This window comes from Loxodonta africana, chromosome 7, assembly GCF_030014295.1.
Source record: "Loxodonta africana isolate mLoxAfr1 chromosome 7, mLoxAfr1.hap2, whole genome shotgun sequence".
Lineage (NCBI taxonomy): Eukaryota > Metazoa > Chordata > Mammalia > Proboscidea > Elephantidae > Loxodonta > Loxodonta africana.
In genome coordinates, this window is record NC_087348.1 from 83020927 (window position 1) to 83039598 (window position 18672).

Below are 18672 nucleotides of genomic sequence, written 5' to 3' on the forward strand. Positions count from 1 at the left end.
ACACTTAATTGTGCTCATGAGGAACCTTTACATAGATCAAGAGTCAGTTGTTCGGATAGAACAAGGGAATACTGATTGGTTTAAAGTCAGGAAAGGTGTGCATCAGGGTTGTATTCTTTCACCATACCTATTTAATCTGTATGCTGAACAAATAATTTGAGAAGCTGGACTGTATGAAGAAGAACGGGGCATCAGGATTGGAGGAAGACTCGTTAACAACCTGCGTTATGCAGATGATACAACCTTCCTTGCTGAAAGTGAAGAGGACTTGAAGCACTTACTAATGAAGATCAAAGACCACAGCCTTCAGTTTGGATTGCACCTCAACATAAAGAAAACAAACATCCTCACAACTGGACCAGTGAGCAACATCATGATAAACGGAGAAAAGATTGAATTTGTCAAGGATTTCATTTTACTTGGATCCACAATCAATAGCCACGGAAGCAGCAGTCAAGAAATCAAAAGACGCATTGCATTGGGAAAATCTGCTTCAAAGGACCTCTTCAAAGTTTTGAAGAGCAAAGATGTCACCCTGAAGACCAAGGTGCTCCTGACCCAAGCCATGGTATTTTCAATTGCATCATTTGCATGTGAAAGTTGGACAATGAATAAGAAATAAGGAGGAAGAACTGACGCCTTTGAATTGTGTTGGTGAAGAATACTGAACATACCACGGACTGCCAAAATAACAAACAAATCTGTCTTAGAAGTACAACCAGAATGCTCCTTAGAAGCAAGGATGGCGAGACTGCGTCTTACATACTTTGGACATGTTGTCAGGAGGAACCAGTCTGTGAAGAAGGACATCATGCCTGGCAAAGTACAGGGTCAGCGGAAAAGAGGAAGACCCTCAATGAGGTGGATTGACATAGTGGCTGCAACAATGAGCTCAAGCATAACAACGATTGTAAGGATGTCTCAGGACCGGGCAGTGTTTCGTTCTGTTGTGCATAGGGTCACTATGAGTCAGAACCAACTCGACGGCACCTAAGAACAACAATGACTAGTATAGGAAACACAATTTATTTTTGAATATTGAGCCTTTTGCTCTAAATTTCTTATGTTAGTTTTTGTAGCTTTCTTGCAGATTCCTTAGGATTTTCTATGTAGATGATCATATTATCTGCAAAGAGAGTTTACCTATTCTTTTCCAATCTGTAAGCTATTTATTTAAATCTTTGCTTTAATTTAATGGGACCTCCAGTATGTAAAGGTCAAGTTCATGAAACCTTTTTTCTTTTTTTTGACAAAGGCAATTTGATTGAATTAAACTCAGTTTTTGCTGCCTTCCCAGGGCTCTTCCATTGCCCAGCTGCTCTCAGCAGGATTACTTTTCCCAGGTGCCAGCTATTCAGTTCTTGGATTGCTAGTAACCATGGGAAATGAGGGAGTGTTTCTTCAGTCAAGCCAGGATGTAAAGTGGGCCAAGAAATGTCTCTTTATGACAAGGACGTAATTAATATTCTTCTTAAAATGTCTCGGAGCTAGCCTTATCTAAAGCTTCCCAGACAACTTAAAAGGGTATTTTTTTTTTCCTTTCATCTGTAATCTTTTTTTTTTTTTAGTTTTTATTGTGCTTTAAGTGAAAGTTTACAAATCAAGTCATTCCCTCTCTCATTCAAAACCTTATATACACCTTGCTATATACTCCTAGTTTCTCTCCCCTTAATGAGACAGCACACTCCTTCTCTCCACCCTGTATTTCCATGTCCGTTCAGCTAACTCCTGTCCCCGTCTGCCTTCACATCTCCCCTCCAGACAGGAGCTGCACCCATAGTCTCACGTGTCTACTTGATCCAAGAAGCTCTTTCCTCACTAGTATCATTTTCTGTCTTATAGTACAGTCCAATCCTTGTCTGAAGAGTTAGCTTTGGGAATGGTTCCTGTCCTGGGCTAGTAGAAGGTCTGGGGACCATGAACTCCAGGGTCCTTCCAGTCTCAGTCAGACCGTTAAGTCTTGGTCTTTTTATGAGAATTTGAAGTCTGCATCCCACTGCTCTCCTGCTCCTTCGGGGATTCTCTGTTATGTTCCCTGTCATGGCAGTCATCTGTTGTAGCCGGGCACCATCTAGCTCTTCTGGTCTCAGGCTGATGTAGTCTCAGATTTATTTGGCTCACTCTGACTCTTGGGCTTATGCTTACCTTGTGTATTTGATGTTCTTCATTCTCCTTTGCTCCACGTGTGTTGAGACAAATTGATGCATCTTAGATGGCAGCTTGCTAGAGTTTAAGACCCCAGAAGCTACTCTCCAAAAGGAGATGTAGAATATGTTCTTAATAGATTTTATTATGCCAATTGACCTAGATGTCCCCTGAAACCATGGTCCCCAAACCCCCACCCCTGCTACTCTGGCCTTCAAAGTGTTCGGTTTAGTCAGGAAACTTCTTTGCTTTTAGTTTAGTCCAGTTGTGCTGACATTCCCTGTATTGTGTTGTCCTTCCCTTCACCTAAATTAGTTCTTGCCTACTATCTAGTGAATCCCCCTCAACCTCCCTCCCTTCCTTTCCCCCTCATAACCATCAAAGAATATTTTCTTCTGAGTTTAAACTATTTCTTGAGTTCTTATAATAGTGGTCTCATACAATATTTGTCCTTTTGCAACTAATTTCACTCAGCATAACCTTTCCAGATTCCTCTATGTTATGAAAAGTTTCACAGATTCATTGTTGTTCTTTTTTGATGCATAGTATTCCATTGTGTCAATATACCATAATTTATTTATCCATTCATCTGTTGATGGGCACCATGGTTGCTTCCATCTTTCTACTATTGTAAACAGTTCTGCAATGAACACAGGTGGGCATATATCTGTTCAGGTGACAGCTCTTACTTCTCTAGGATGTATTCCAAGGAGCCAGATTGCTGGATCATATGGTAGTTTTACTTCTAGCTTCTTAAGGAAGTGCCAAATTGATTTCCAAAGTGGTTGTACCATTTGACATTCCCACCAACAGTGTATAAGTGTTCCAGTCTCTCCACAACCTCTCCAACATTTATTATTTTGTGTTTTTTGGATTAATGCCAGACTTTTTTTTGTTGGAGTGAGATGGAATCTCATTGTAGTTTTGATTTGCATTTCTCTAATGGCTAATGAGTGCAAGCATTTCCTCATATATCTGTTAGATACCCGAATGCCTTCTTCAGTGAAGTGCCTGTTCATATCCTTTGCCCATTTTTTAATTGGGTTATTTGTCTTCTTGTTGTTGAGTTTTTGCAGTAACATGTAGATTTTAGAAATCAGCCACTGATCAGAAATGTCATAGCTAAAAACTTTTTCCCAATCCGTATGTAATCTTTTTACTCTTTTGGTGAAGTCTTTAAATGAGCATAGGTGTTTGGCTCTTAGGAGCTCCCAGTTATGTAATTATTCTTTTTGTGTTTGTATGGTTCTATTAATGTTTCTTATACTGTTTACGCCATGCATTAGGGCTCTTAGCATTGTCCCTTTTTTCTTCCATGAACTTTATTGTTTCAGGTTTTATATTTAGGTCTTCGATCCATTTTGAGTTGGTTTTTGCGCATGGTGTGATGTATGGGTCTTGTTTCATTTTTTTTTTTTGCAGATGGATATCCAGTTATGCCAGCACCATTTGTTAAGCAGACTGTCTTTTTCCCATTTAAAAGACTCTGGGCCTTTGTCAAATATCAGGTGCTCATAAGTGGTTGGATTTATGTCTGGATTCTCAATTCTGTCCATTGTTGTATGTATCTGTTTTTGTACCAGTACTGGGCTTTTTACTAAGCTGGCAGTATAATATGTTCTAAAATTAGGTAGTGTGAGGCCTCCCACTTTGTTCTTCTTTTTCAGTAATGCTTTACTTATCCAGGGCCTTTTCCCTTCCATATGAAGTTGATTTGTTTCTTCATCTCATTAAAAAATGTCACTGGTATTTGGATCAGAATTGCATTGTATCTATAGATCACTTTGGGCAGAATAGACATTTTTACAATGTTGAGTCTTCCTATCCATGAGCAAGGTATGTTTTTCCACTTATGTAGGTCTCTTCTGGTTTCTTGCTGTAGTGTCTTGTAGTTTTCTTTGTATAGGTCTTCTAGGACTTTGGTTAGATTTATTCCTAAATATTTTATCTTCTTGGGGGCTATTGTAAATGGTATTGATTTAAAGATTTCCTCTTCATCACTGTCTTTGTTGGTGTAGAGGAATCCAACTGATTTATGTATGTTTATCTTGTATCCGGATACTCTGCTAAACTCTTCTGTTACTTTTGGAGTTTTCTTGAGGATTCTTTAGGTTTTTCTGTGTATAAAATCATGTCATCTGCAAACAGAGCTACTTTTACTCCTTTTTTGCCCATTTGGATGCCCTTTGTTTCTTTATCTAGCCTAATTGCTCTGGCTAGGACCTCCAGCACAACGTTGAATAAGAGTGGTGATAAATGGTATCCTTGTCTGGTTCCTGTCCTCAAGGGGAATGCTTTCAGTCTCTCTGTTTAAGATGATGTTGGCTGTTGGCTTCGTATAAATCGCCTTTAGGAATTTTTCTTCTATACCTATTTAGTTGAGAGTTTTTATTAAGAATTGGTGTTGGACTTTGTCAAATGCCTTTTCTGCATCAATTGATAAGATCATGTGGTTCTTATCTTTTGTTTTATTCATGTGATGGATTACATTGATTGGTTTTCTAATGTTGAACCATCCCTGCATACCTGGTATGAATCCCACTTGTTCATGGTGAATTATTTTTTTTTGATATGTTGTTGAAGTCTATTGAGTAGAATTTTGTTGAGGATTTTTGCATCTAAGTTCATGAGGGATATTGGTTTGTAATTTTCTTTTTTTTTTTTGTTGAGTCTTTACCTGGCTTTGGTATCAGGGTTATGTTGGCTTTATAGAATGAGTTTGGAGGTATTCCCCCCTTTTCTATGCTCTGAAATACCTTTAGTAGTAGTGAGTGTCAACTCTTCTCTGGGAGTTTGGTAGAATTTTCCAGTGAAGCCATCAGGGCCAGGGCTTTTCTTTGTTTTTAGTTTTTTGGTTACTTTTTCAATCTCTTTTTTTGTTATAGGTTTATTTTGTTGTTCTGCCTCTTTGTTAGTTTAGTTAGGTCGTGTGTTTCTAGAAATTTGTCCATTTCCTCTAGGTTTTCAAAATTTGTTAGAGTACAGCTTTTCACAGTACTCTGTTATGATTCTTTTAATTTCAGCTGGGTCTTTTGTGATATTATCCATCTCATTTCTTATTTGGGTTATTTGCTTTGCCTCCTGTTTTTCTTTTGTCTATCTGGCCAATGGTTTATCAATTTTGTTAATCTTCTCAAAGAACCAGCTTTTGGTCTTGTTAACTCTTTCAATTGTTTTTCTGTTTCTATTTCATTTAGTTCAGCTCTAATTTTTATTATTTGTGTTCTTCTGGTGCCTGATGGTTTTTCTTTGCTGTTCTCTTTCTATTTATTCAAGTTGTAGGGATAATTCTTTGATTTTGGCCCTTTCTTGTTTTTGGATGTGTGCATTTATTGATATAAATTGACCTCTGAGCACTGTTTTCGATGTGTCCCAAAGGTTCTGATAGGTAGTTTTCTCATTCTCATTGAATTCTATGAATGTCTTTATTCTGTACTTAATTTATTGTATAATCCAATCATTTTTGAACAAGTGTTGTTCAGTTTCCATGTGTTTGATTCCTTTTCCCTGATTTTTCTGTTACTGACTTCTAGTTGTATGGCTTTATGGTCAGAGAAGATGCTTCGTAATATTTTGATGTTTTGGGTTTTGTTAAGGCTTGCTTTATGGCCTAATATGTGGTCTATTCTAGAGAATGTTCCATGTGCATTGGAAAAGAATGTATACTTGGCTGCTGTTGGGTGGAGTGTTCTGTATATGTCTATGAGGCCAAGTTGGTTAACTGTGGCATTCAGATCTTCTGTGTCTTTACTGAGCTTCTTTCTGGATGTTCTGCCCTTCACTGAAAGTGGTGTGTTGAAGTCTCCTACTATTATTGTGAAGCTATGTATCTTGCTTTTCAATGCTGTTAGAGTTTTTTTTTTTTTAATGTATATTGAAGCCCTGTCACTGGGTGCAGAAATATTTAATACGGTTATTTACTCCTGGCATATTGTCCCTTTAGTCACTATATAGTGTCCTTCCTTATCGTTTGTGGTAGATTTAAGTCTGAAGTCTGTTTCGTCAGAAATTACTATAGCCACTCCTGCTCTTTTTGGATTGCTGTTTTCTTGATATATTTTTTCCATCCTTTGAGTTTTAGTGATTTTGTGTCTTTAAGTCTAAGGTGTGTCTCTTGTAGACAGCATATAAATTGATCATTTTTTTTGTTTGTTTATCCACTCTGCAACTCTCTGTCTCTTTATTGGTGGATATAGTACATTTACATTCAGGATGATCATTGATAGGTATGAGTTTAGTGCTGTCATTTTGGTGTTTGTATGTGTGTGTGTGTTGTGGACAGTTGCATTTTTCCACTTACTTTTTTGTGCTGAGAAGTTTTTCTTTGTATATTGTGTTCCTCTCTTTCATTGTAGTTGAATTTGTTTTTGCTGAGTCTTTATTTTTATTTTTTTTATTTTGAAGTATAGGATTGTTAGTCTTCTTTCTGTTTCCTTAATATTTATCCCTATTTTTCTAAGTTTAAACCTAGCTTGTATCTTACTATATCGTCTTGATTTCCTCTCCGTATGGAAGATCTGTATATGGGGAAGAACATGCTTGGCATTTCTCAAGCTGAAAGAATTGAAGAAAAATTCAAGCCCCAAGTTTCAATAGTGAAGGATTTCATGGGGAAAATATTAAATGATGCAGGAAGCATCAAAAGAAGATGGAAGGAATACACACAGTCATTATACCAAAAAGAATTAGTCGATGTTCAACCATTTCAAGAGGTGGCATATAATTAGAAACCAATGGTACTGAAGGAAGAAGTTCAAGCTGCTCTGAAGGCATTGGTGAAAAACAAGCCTCCAGGAATTGATGGAATATCAATGGAGAAGGTTCAACAAACAGATGTAGCGCTGGAGGTGCTCACTCGTCTATGCCAAATAATATGGAAGACAGCTTCCTGGCCAACTGACTGGAAGAGACCCATATTTATGACTATTCCCAAGAAAGGTGATCCAACCGAATGTGGAAATTATAGAACAATACCATTAATATCACACACAAGCAAAATTTTGCTGGAGATTATTCAAAAACGGCTGCAGCAGTATATTGACAGGGAACTGCCAGAAATTCAGGCCAGTTTTAGAAGAGGACGTGGAACCAGGGATATCATTGCTCATGTCAAATGGATCCTGACTGAAAGCAGAGAATACCAGAAGAATGTTTACCTGTGTTTTATTGATTATGCAAAGGCATTCAACTGTGTGGATCATAACAAACTATGGATAACACTGCAAAGAATGGGGATTCCAGAACACTTAATTATGATCATGAGGAACATTTACATAGATCAAGAGGCAGTTGTTCAGACAGAACAAGGGGATACTGATTGCTTTAAAGTCAGGAAAGGTGTGCATTAGGGTTGTATTCTTTAACCTTCCGTATTCAATCTGTATGCTGAGCAAACAATCTGAGAAGCTGGACTATATGAAGAAGAATGAGGCATCAGAGTTGGAGGAAAACTCATTAACAACCTGCATTATGCAGATGTCACAACCTTGCTTGCTGAAAGTGAAGAGGACTTGAAGCACTTACTAATGAAGATCAAAGACCACAGCCTTCAGTTTGGATTGCACCTCAACATAAAGAAAACAAAAATCCTCACAACTGGACCAATGAGCAACATCATGATAAATGGAGAAAAGATTGAAGTTGTCAAGGATTTCATTTTACTTGGATCCACAATCAACAGCCATGGAAGCAGCAGTCAAGAAATCAAAAGACACATTGCATTGGGTAAATCTGCTTCAAAGGAACTCTTTAAAGTTTTGAAGAGCAAAGATGTCACCTTGAAGACTAAGGTGCACCTGACACCCCCCAAAAAAACAAGCCATGGTATTTTCAAGCACATCATATGCATGTGAAAGCTGGACAATGAATAAGGAAGATCGAAGAAGAATTGAAGCCTTTGAATTGTGGTGTTGGTGAAGAATATTAAATATATCATGGACTGCCAGAAGAACAAACAAATCTGTCTTGGGAGAAATACAACCAGAATGCTCCTTAGAGGCAAGGATGGTGAGACTGCCTCTTACATACTTTGGACATGTTTTCAGTAGGGATCAGTCCCTGGAGAAGGACATCATGCTTGGCAGAGTACAGGGTCAGTGGAAAAGAGGAAGACCCTCAACAAGGTGGATTGACACAGTGGCTACATCAATGAGCTCAAGCATAACAACGATTGTAAGAATGTCTCAGGACCGGGCAGTGTTTCGTTCTCTTGTGCATAGGACCGCTATGAGTTGGAACTGACTCAATGGCACGTAACAACAACAACAATATGGAACATCTATGTCTATTTCATTTAGTCCTTTATTGACATAATGTTGTCATCTTTTACATAATGAGATCACTGATTCCCTCTTTTGAGCATTTTTTTTATCTTGATTTATTTTTGTGATTTTCCTATCTGAGTTGATATATGGTTGCTCTGTTCTGTGCTCTAGTGTTGGGTTGATATCTGATATCATTGATTTTCTAACCAAAGAATTCCCTTTTAGTATTTCTTGTAGTTTCGGTTTGGTTTTTGCAACTCCCTAAGCTTCTGTTTATCTCTAAATGTCTTATTTTTGTCTTCATATTTGAGAGACAATTTTGCTGGATATATGGTTCTTGGCTGGCAATTTTTCTCATTCAATGCTTTATATATGTCATTCCATTGCATTTTTTGCCAGCATGGTTTCTGCCAAGTAGTCTGAACTTATTCTTATTGATTCTCCTTTGTAGGTGACTTTTTGCTTATCCCTGGTTGCTCTTAAAATTTTCTCTTTATCTTTGGTTTTGGCAGTTTGATTACAATATGTCTTGGATGCTTTCTTTTGGTATCTACCCTGTATGGGGCCTGATGAGTAACTTAGATAGATATCCTTTCACCTTTCACAACGTCAGGGACTCTTTCTGCCAACAAATCTTTAACAATTCTGTCTGTATTTCCTGTTATTTCTCTCTGTTCTGGTATCCAATCTCTGGTATCCAATCTCCCACATGATTCTTAGGGTTTCTTTATTTTTTTTAATTATTTTATCTGATTTTTCTTTGAATGTATTGTTGCCAAGTGCTTTGTCATCAGTCTCGCTAATTCTGCCTTCCACTTCCTCATTTCTGCTCCTCTGACTTTCTAATGAGTTGCCTGATTCTGTACTTTTATTATTAATCTTCTGAATTCTGATTGCTCTTTCTCTATGGGCTACTTCAGTTTATTAAATTTTTCATTATGTTCTTGAATAATCTTTTTAGCTCCTTTATGTGTGTGTTCCTTGTTTTTTTGTGTGTGTTGCCTGATCTCATTCCTGAAGTCTTGAAGAGTTCTGTATATTAATCTTTTGTATTCTATATTTGGTAATTCCAGGAATATATTTTCATCGAGGAGAGTCCTTGATTCTTTGTTTTGGGAGTTTGTTGAAGCAATCATTGTCTGCTTCTTTATGTGGTTTGATATCAACTGTTGTCTCCGAGCCATCTATTAGTTATTGTATTAATTTATTTATGTCTGCTTACTGTGTCCTAGTTTCTTGCTTTGTTTTGTTATACACAAATTTGCTACTAGAGTGAGTTAACTTGATTTTTGGAGCCTTTGAAGCACTAATGTCCGGTTACCAGATGGCTAGAGCTGTTACCAGGTATTTAAGCCTAGGAGTCCATTCATTATTCTTGTATAGATTCAGCTCAGTTATCCTGATAGTCGGTCACCTAGTGTGTTGCATATGCTTTCACCTACTATCTTAGAGGAGCAGTGGTGATGAGTTTATGCAGAGGTTTCTGGTAGCAGCAGGGGGTCACACTCTGAGGAAGGCAGGGGGCTGACAGACTTCCCCTAAGTGTCAGTGAGGAAGGAGGATCCTTGTTCTCTAAAGTTCTCTGATAAGTGGGCTCTGCAGCTGTACCTTAGGCACCCAATGCTTATACCTGTAAAGACTGGTAGGCACCACTATCCTTGGGCCACTTTGCAGGTGGCTAGGTGGCATGGATGGGCCTCTAGTCCTCAGGCCCTTGCTGTGGGTAGGTGAAGGCCCTGTTTAATAGCCAGAGTGCTATCAAACCTCTGAAACCTGCCTCTCCACTGCACAGCTGAAACTATTACAGTCAGTCCTCGAACAGATTCATCCTTGCAGTATAATAGCCAGATCCTATCTGGTGTAGTAGAGCCACTTGGATCCATGCAGAGGTGAAAGACAAAGTCTGTGGATCACTTGTGCCTGGACAGGAGCAGCTTCTGCTCTGAGCTTCCAGATTAGGGGAGCTGGCAGAGTATTTTTCCCCCATTTGTTAATTTGTTCCTTCTCAGAGACAATGAGAATAGTTCATGAAGTGCAGCAGGACCTATCTCAGGCCCAAGGAAATCAACTGTTAATAAAGCTGGCTGGGGCAGAGGGAGGAGGGGTCAGACAGATAGGAGAGAGCTCTTTCAAAAGAAGGAGCTATTAGATCCACGCAGTAAATTAGAAAAAATCCCTTATCTTGTGCTGAGAGCACTGTTTTATCTCAGATTCCAGAGGCGTGTGTAGCCTGTGTGGGCTAGGTGCATCCCCAAGATCACCCCAGGTGGTTAGGGCTGCGTTCTGTGCCTTCCTTCTTTTGCTGAAGCAGCTGAGTCCTATACTCCACTACCAGTCCTGCAGCCATTACACCAGCGGGTCAGAGGTTGCCAGCACTTTGTTTGCCTTCTTTCATTGAAGCAGCCACTTCCTAAATGCCATGGCCAGCCCCACTGTAGACACGCCACAGGGTCAGGGGTGCCCCACTCTACTTGTCTTCTTTCACTGAAGCTGCCTTGTCCCAGAAAACTACCATCAGCCCAGCTGCAGTCATGCCAAGGAATGTGTCAAGGAATCGGAACTGAGGCACTGCCATGGGCTCTGCCAATCCTTGCTGCTTCTACACCACCTCTCCCTCCCCCGTCACTCAGTCTGATTCCTTAACTTTGCCTTTGATGCTCATGGTTCCTAACTTGTCATATATATAATGGATTCACTTGTTTTTGGGGGGTCGTTTTTGTAAGAGGGATCATCGGAAGCATCTGACTACTTTGCCATTTTGGCCCTGCCTCCAAAAGGGTCTTGTTTTAACAAGCTGTTTCTTGGAAATGAGACACTGATAATAAATCGTTAACACAACTCCCTGAAGCATCTGGTTAGAATGACTTACCATCAACCCATAATGCTTTTATGAGTTCTCCTGAAGGATATGTGACTATGACTGAAAGCCTGTATAATTAGCCGTTCAGATCAATCACTGTAAGCCTCTGTGCCCAAGTATCCAATAGAAGCCTATTCCTCACCTCCTTTAATCCACACGTTTTGTGACCTTAACCGAAGACTAAGAAATAAAATGATTGTATTATAATTTTTTTTTTTTTTTTGTTCTTTGGACTATATCTTCTCCTGTTAGAAGCTCTCTCACTGGAGCTATCAGTTTTTTAACTTATGTGAACTTGTGCCTCTATGCATGCAAATGTATTTTCTCTTGTTTTTTATTTGTACTGAATAAATTCTCCTAAGCTTATTTCTAGCAATGCTGTTTATTATTTATTGTTTTTCATCAAGAGCACATGGTATGATTTCTTCACACACAGGACTCATATAACAATTGCTTTTTGAAAGAAAAGAAAAAGGATGGAGAGAAAGAAGGAAGAAGTGGTAAAGAGAAAGATGGAGGAAAGGTTAGTCAAAAGTGCAATGACCTGATCAGAGCTCAACATGCTAGGACTTAGAAATGTGCACTAGAATTGGTCACAGTGGGAATATGACTGACTTTACAAAAATAATTTAAAGAAAATAAAAATGGGAAGAGAGAGACTGTACGAAACTGAGAGATAAATTTGTGGTTAGAGAACAATTACAAACACAGATTTTTCTATCTAGAAGTAACACAGTGAAAGTAAGAAATACTTATTTAAATATAATGAGAATTGGATAGGTATAGGTCTGAATTTAAGAAACCTTTAAATATTTGAAAATATGGCCAACAACAAAGGAACTCAGCTAATGAAATAAAACTTGTGTATACGAGTTTGTCTGCATTTAGCCCATCAAGAAGACGAATAGAAAGTGGGGATATTTCCGCAAGTATAAAAATTATTTTATGGATTTTAGTTTTGTGGATAATCCCAAGAGGAATGACATAAGATCTTCTAAATCTCTTAGGGATTTGGTGAGTGGCTAGAAATTAGCTTATCCCATGTTCATAATTCCTCCTCCTTTTCCACATACTTATTAGAGAATATTAAAATTTGTGGCTAGCAGTTTTCTTCTCTAATCTCAGCTAAATAAATGTCTGCTGTGTAGCTGAATGCCAGAGGCCTTGCTATACATTTTGTTGGAGGAGGAACACACAAACATGTTGTCTGACAGATTTTGAAGACAGGAGAGTGCCAGGATTGCAGGGATAAAAGGGTACTGTGAAAGACTATCCAAAAGTATGTTTACAGTGTAATGTGGGCAGATGGTCCCAGCATCTACCAAATGATGAGAGTTCATGGCATTGAGAAGGTGCTGTTTCAGAATGTGCAGATGGAAAGAAGAGGAATTGTAGAACACAAAAAATGTGGGACTGAGACTGGAATCCCAGGAAGAGAAAAGATTTGATGACTGGAAGCTATATGAATATCTGAAAATACATTTCATGCATCTAGTAAGAACAAAACCAGCTCTCAACAACCATCAAGGAGCTAGCTTAACTATTTCTATATTCATTCCCACAATTTGTCATTACTAACTTCTACAATCACAATCCCTCCATGCCACTAACCAGGCACTCAGTTGTTTACATACTTTCCCACATGCCAGCCCACCATCCGTACCACTCAGGTAAGTCTCACATGTTAACTCCTATGTCAGACACTGTGATATCTCAAAGGATACCTATTCTATTTTTCACTGACTCGGGATAAAAAAAAAAAAAAACATGGCCCTATTAGAAAGAGTCAGTGATCTGTGGGTGGGGAAGTCATAGAATTAAACATGGAGAGCAAATCTGCGGAAAACACAGTACTTGGTTAACTGACTACCCTAAATGTACATTCATGGATACAGCCTTCTTCACATAATATAGCCCCTGCTGACTACATTCTTTTACTTGAAGTTTAGCAGAATAAAACCAAAGCTGCTTCCTTTATTACTGGTATGCTTGATGACATTCAGTATGCAGTTAGCTGATTTAGGGACTTGCTGACATGATTTGAGAGCAACTTTATTAAACTATCTAGGGTAGCATGAAATATCCCAATTTTTTTTTTTTCTTTATTCTTTACAAACATACAGACATTTCCTTTTGTATGGCTATAGAATTTCTTAAAACAAAATATGTACTTTCTTATGATTTTGATGACAAAAGAACTTTCAAAGAAAGTTCAAAGTTCACATTCCAAAGGCCAAGGTTTCAGAAAATTCACTCATAAGTAAAATTGTGAAGTGATTACATTTTTTTCATTTTTTCTCTAGCCCTCTTCGGAATCATTTCTGGTACCCCAAAACTTCATCCTCTGTATCTCCTGTTTAGTTCTTCCTTGGAACCTTTAAAAAAAATCCGTTCATCACCTTTTTTTTGTTTTCTAAGTTGCTTACATCTAAGCTCACAAAGTGATTCAAGCTTTCCAGAATATCTGTATTTCATTAAGAAGGAATGAGCCCCAATGGACAAATCTCAGGTTAATGATAGCGGCAAACAGTTTAAACCCAAGTAACAAGTTCCTGCACTCTAGCTCACTTCGCCATTCTCCTATTTTTCTATATTGTGTAGTTCTCTAGGAGTGAGTCCTCGCCCCTGTGCATTGCTCCTGCCCATTCTATTTCCTCATAGAGGTTTCTCTCTTCTAGTGTTCTGTAAAGCTCATTATAGAATTCTGTTTTTGTTTCCTATTTTAAACACACAGCTAATTTTAAGAATACTAGCATTAGAAATATAAACAATAAAAAAACAGAAAGGCAATTTTACCTTCAGAAATTTGAAAAGTAGCAGGGACCTTTGGCCTAGACTGGTCAAAAGAACATATACTTGAGCTAATTTTTCTAAAGCTTCTTTTCAGCCTAACAATCTACAGATGATATAGATAGATATGGGTATAGTTATATAAGTATCTCATGCTGTTGGACATCAGCTTGTCAGAATATGGAAATTTGCTGATTCAAACTGACATTTCCTGAGTTAAAAAATTGGGGTTAATAGGTTACTGGAGCCCTGCTGGTGCAGTGGTGAAGAGATCAGCTGGTAACCAAAGGTCTGAAGTATGAATCCATTAGCCAATCCTTAGAAACCCTGTGGGGCAGCACTACTCTGTCCTATATGGTCTCCATGAGCCAGAACTGACCTGATGACAATGGGTTTAGAGAGTAGCTGGAATGTGGGCTATGTAGAGATTCATCAAATTGATTAAAACTCAGCTCGTAAGCAAAATAAACAACTCGAATTTTTGGTTAACAGATCTGGAGGGGAAATAACAGGCAGTTCAGCATTTGATCTTTTACTCAGATGATTTTATTGGTTCTAAATACAGTCAGCCTGCCATGCACATTGTATCTTACTGTGACACAGTTCTGGTGGATGCCTTCCCTGAAACAGTGACGTGACTTGATGGATCTTCATTTTCCCACCAATAATATGAGTGAGATGAATGATATATTCATAGAGTTCTACCAAAAAAAGGCAGACTATATATGTCATCTTCATATAAAAACAGAAAGTAGAAGACTGAAAAAGCTTCTTTTGTCTCCGTCAGAAGGCCCAAGAACCTCATGCTCATTTCCAACATCACATTCTTCATGCCCTCTGTGTTGACACTAGTAGGGATCCCAGGCCTAGAGTCTGTGCAGTGCTGGATTGGGATTCCATTCTTTGCCATGTACCTCATTGCTATGATTGGAAACTCCTTGCTTCTGACTATCATAAAATCAGAACGCAGCCTCCATGAGCCAATGTACATTTTCCTCAGCATGCTAGGAATCACAGATATTACACTTGCTACCAGCATTGTGCCCAAGATGCTTGGAATCTTCTGGTTTCATATGCCACATATCTATTTTGATTCCTGCTTGCTTCAAATGTGGCTCATCCACACATTTCAGTGCATCGAGTCAGGCATCCTGCTGGCCATGGCCCTGGACTGTTATGTTGCCATCTGTTATCCACTGAGGCATGCCGCCATCTTCACCCACCAGCTAGTCACCCAAATAGGCACTGTGGTTACACTCAGGGCTGCCATTATTGTAGCCCCATGCCTAATACTGATAAAGTGCAGGCTTAAATTTTATCATACAACTGTCATCTCCCACTCCTACTGTGAGCATATGGCTATTGTGAAACTAGCTGCAGAAAATGTCCAGATCAACAAGATCTATGGTTTGTTTGTGGCCTTCACAGTAGCAGGATTTGACCTCACATTCATCACCTTGTCCTACATCCAGATATTTACCACAGTTTTCCATTTGCCCCAGAAGGAGGGAAGGTTGAAGGCACTCAATACCTGCATTGCTCACATCTGTGTCTTCCTCCAACTCTACCTCCTGTCGTTCTTCTCCTTCTTCACACATAGGTTTGGTTCTCGTATCCCCCCTTATATCCATATCCTGTTTTCCAGCATTTATTTGCTGGTCCCTCCATTTCTCAATCCACTTGTCTATGGCATAAAGACCAAGCAGATCTGCAGTCACGTGGTGAAAATGCTTAGTTCTTAAAATCCATGCTAATTGATACATTCATGTTTCTTCGTGCAACAATAATGGTCCCTCAAAACAAAAGAAACTTCCACGTTATTTGAGATGCTTGGGTTTTCCCTTTAACTACTTCTTGAAATTTACCAACATGAAAGGTGATTTTCAGATCATTGTAGCCTATATCAGCTCTCACTCAACAACATTGCAGATCCTATCTGGGTAAAGACAACAAGAAACATAGAAAGAGCAACAAAATGAATATATATATTTTCCTTGTCTCCTTTAATTTTTAAATACTGATTGAGTTTCCTCCTCTAAGAATCTTTTGTCAGAAGGATTCATGAATTATACACCTTTATATTGAAATTAAATGCAACCAAGCCTTCTTGCTGTGGAGTGTCCAGACACTCAATGGAAAGAAGTTGTTGACTCTATTTCTCAATTACTGATATCTCAGTCATTAAAAACAAAAACAAAAAAATGAATGAAGTGTGTCTTAAATATATTCTTATCCAAAAACCCTTTTTGAATCTGATGGGATAATAAACTCTAACCATTTAAATACATTTTCAGAGTCATTTAGGAAATTATAGCACAAAGTGCATGATAACTCAGTTGTTCCACCTTTCACACTGATACTATTTCCACCTCCTCTACCATTTAATTGTAAATTAATTCAACAAGTATTATCAAATGCCTACATTTTTATAAACATTATACTAGAGATTAGTAACACAGTGATAAATTCACCACAATGTTTATGCTCCACAGTTCTGTGGGCTTTAATTCCTTGAAGATAGAGAAAAAAAATGTAGAGGCATTTGCAAAAAGATTAATGTACTGGAATCTGAGAGCAGTCAAGATAGGTGTTGTTGTTTTAATTTATATTTGTTTTTTGAATTAATCTGATTCTCAAAGAATGAGGAATGATGATTGAGTAGCCAAAGATTTTAGGAACCACCATTCTGAGGTAGATGATGGAAAAGATGTAAACTAGAGAATGTGGGTTAAGGGGATTCTACAGTTTCTTTTTTTTAATTGTTTTTAACATAAGGCATAATCTGGGGAGACAAACAAATAAGACTGTCAAGAATGGCCATGGTCACTCTGAAAAGTCACATGAACTTTTTCTGAAAGCTATGATGTGTCATTGCAGGGCTTTTCTCTACATGAAAAGCACTTGTGCGTGCGTGTGTTCACCTAATTAGGCATGCATCAGCACACACGATCAGCTGATATAAAACATCATGTGTCCAATATAATAAAAGATTTACAATGATTCTATGTTGAAAATTACAAAACATCCCAGAAAGAAATTAGGCAAGACCTAAAGAAATAGAGATTGGAAATCTCAATATTGTTTAAATGTTAATTATTTAATTGACCTGAAGGCTCAAAACAGTTCCAAGTAGAACCCTAACTTTTGTTTGTTTGTTTTTTTGCATGTAAAGAGAAGTATAAAATAAGTGAGTGATGGAATGCATTCTGAGAAAGCAAGGAAATGATCAAAGCATGATTAAAACCAAAACAAAACAAAAGAAACCCAAATCCACTGCTGTCGAGTCAATTCCTGCTCATAGAAACCCTATAGGATAGAGTAAGACTGCTCCATAGTGTTTCCAAGAAGCACCTTGTGAATTTGAACTACTTTTTTTTTTTTTTTTTTTTAGCAGCAGTAGCTCTTAACCACTGCACCACCAGGGTTTCCGAAATATGATTAGGACATGTGAAAAGGATCTAGCATCTCATTTGAATGGGCTCTTTCCAGCCAAATTTTGGACAACTTGAGCATCAATATAGATAATGATGGTAATGGATTGTAACCCACAGAATAAAATCAGATTCCGTGAGTCCATGTACATACAAATAAAGCAATATATGAATAATAGGTAAAGCAAAAACTTCTTTATAGTATAGTGTCAACGGTATAAACATAGAAGGAATAATGGACAAATTATTAAAAGTTTGATGATGTGCAGTAAATTACATAGTGTAAAATTATCTCCGTATATATTGCTAATGAATTACAATTAAAAGAAATGAAAATTTATAATGAAGAGACCTGGATGACATTGCATTAAACAAGTGCTCAAAATTAATACCATTAATATTAGATTACAGAGGCATCCTATGATTGCTGATATGACGAACACAGAAAGGCCATTATTCTGTGGCACTCAACACAAAAACACACAAAGGAAACTAACAAAACAAGCAAGCAAAAATCATCTGAATCTCATCATCATGAAATAGTAAAGGGACCCAAATGATGGAAACTCTAAATAATAAATAGCTGTGTTCTTTAAAACTATCACATCAAGAAAGAAGAAAGACTGAAGAACTGCTAAAAAGAATCTCAAGACACATGAAAATTAAATGTACTACATGGTTCTGGATTGGAGTTTGGACAAAATAAAATGTAGCCATAAAAGTCCTGATTGGGACAACTGCCTAATTCTGAATCTAGACTGTGAATTTGGTATTATTTCATGGCTTAATTTCCAGATTTTGGTTTTAACACTGTGTTTATGTAATAGAATGTGCTCCTTGGGAAACATACACTCAAATATTTATGGGTAAAGGGGCACCGTATCTCTAACTTACTCATAAAGACTTTAGGGAAAAAAAAACTATGTATGTATGTATCTATCTCTTTCAGTCTTTCTATCTGTCTACCCACCCATCCATCCATCCATCCATCCATCCATCCATCCATCCATCCATCCATCCACCCACCACTCACCCACCCATTCACCCATCCATCCATCCGTCCATCCGTCCATCCATCCATCCATGTGTCAATAAACAATAGAATGATATAGCAAAACAAGAAAAAGTATAAACAATTTGTGAATCTAGGTAACTGTTTTAAGGAGTTTTCTTGCTTTATTTT

At 37.9% G+C, this 18672-nt stretch overlaps 1 protein-coding gene across 1 annotated transcript; it reads left to right on the plus strand.

Moving 5' to 3' along the window:
• The first annotated feature begins 14480 nt into the window (after nt 1-14480).
• Nucleotides 14481-15842, plus strand: LOC100676744 (olfactory receptor 52A1-like). The gene has a single exon (XM_003421488.3). The coding sequence runs from the start codon at nt 14862-14864 to the stop codon at nt 15798-15800; it is 939 nt and encodes a 312-aa protein (XP_003421536.1). The 5' UTR covers nt 14481-14861; the 3' UTR covers nt 15801-15842.
• Nucleotides 15843-18672: the final 2830 nt, after the last annotated feature.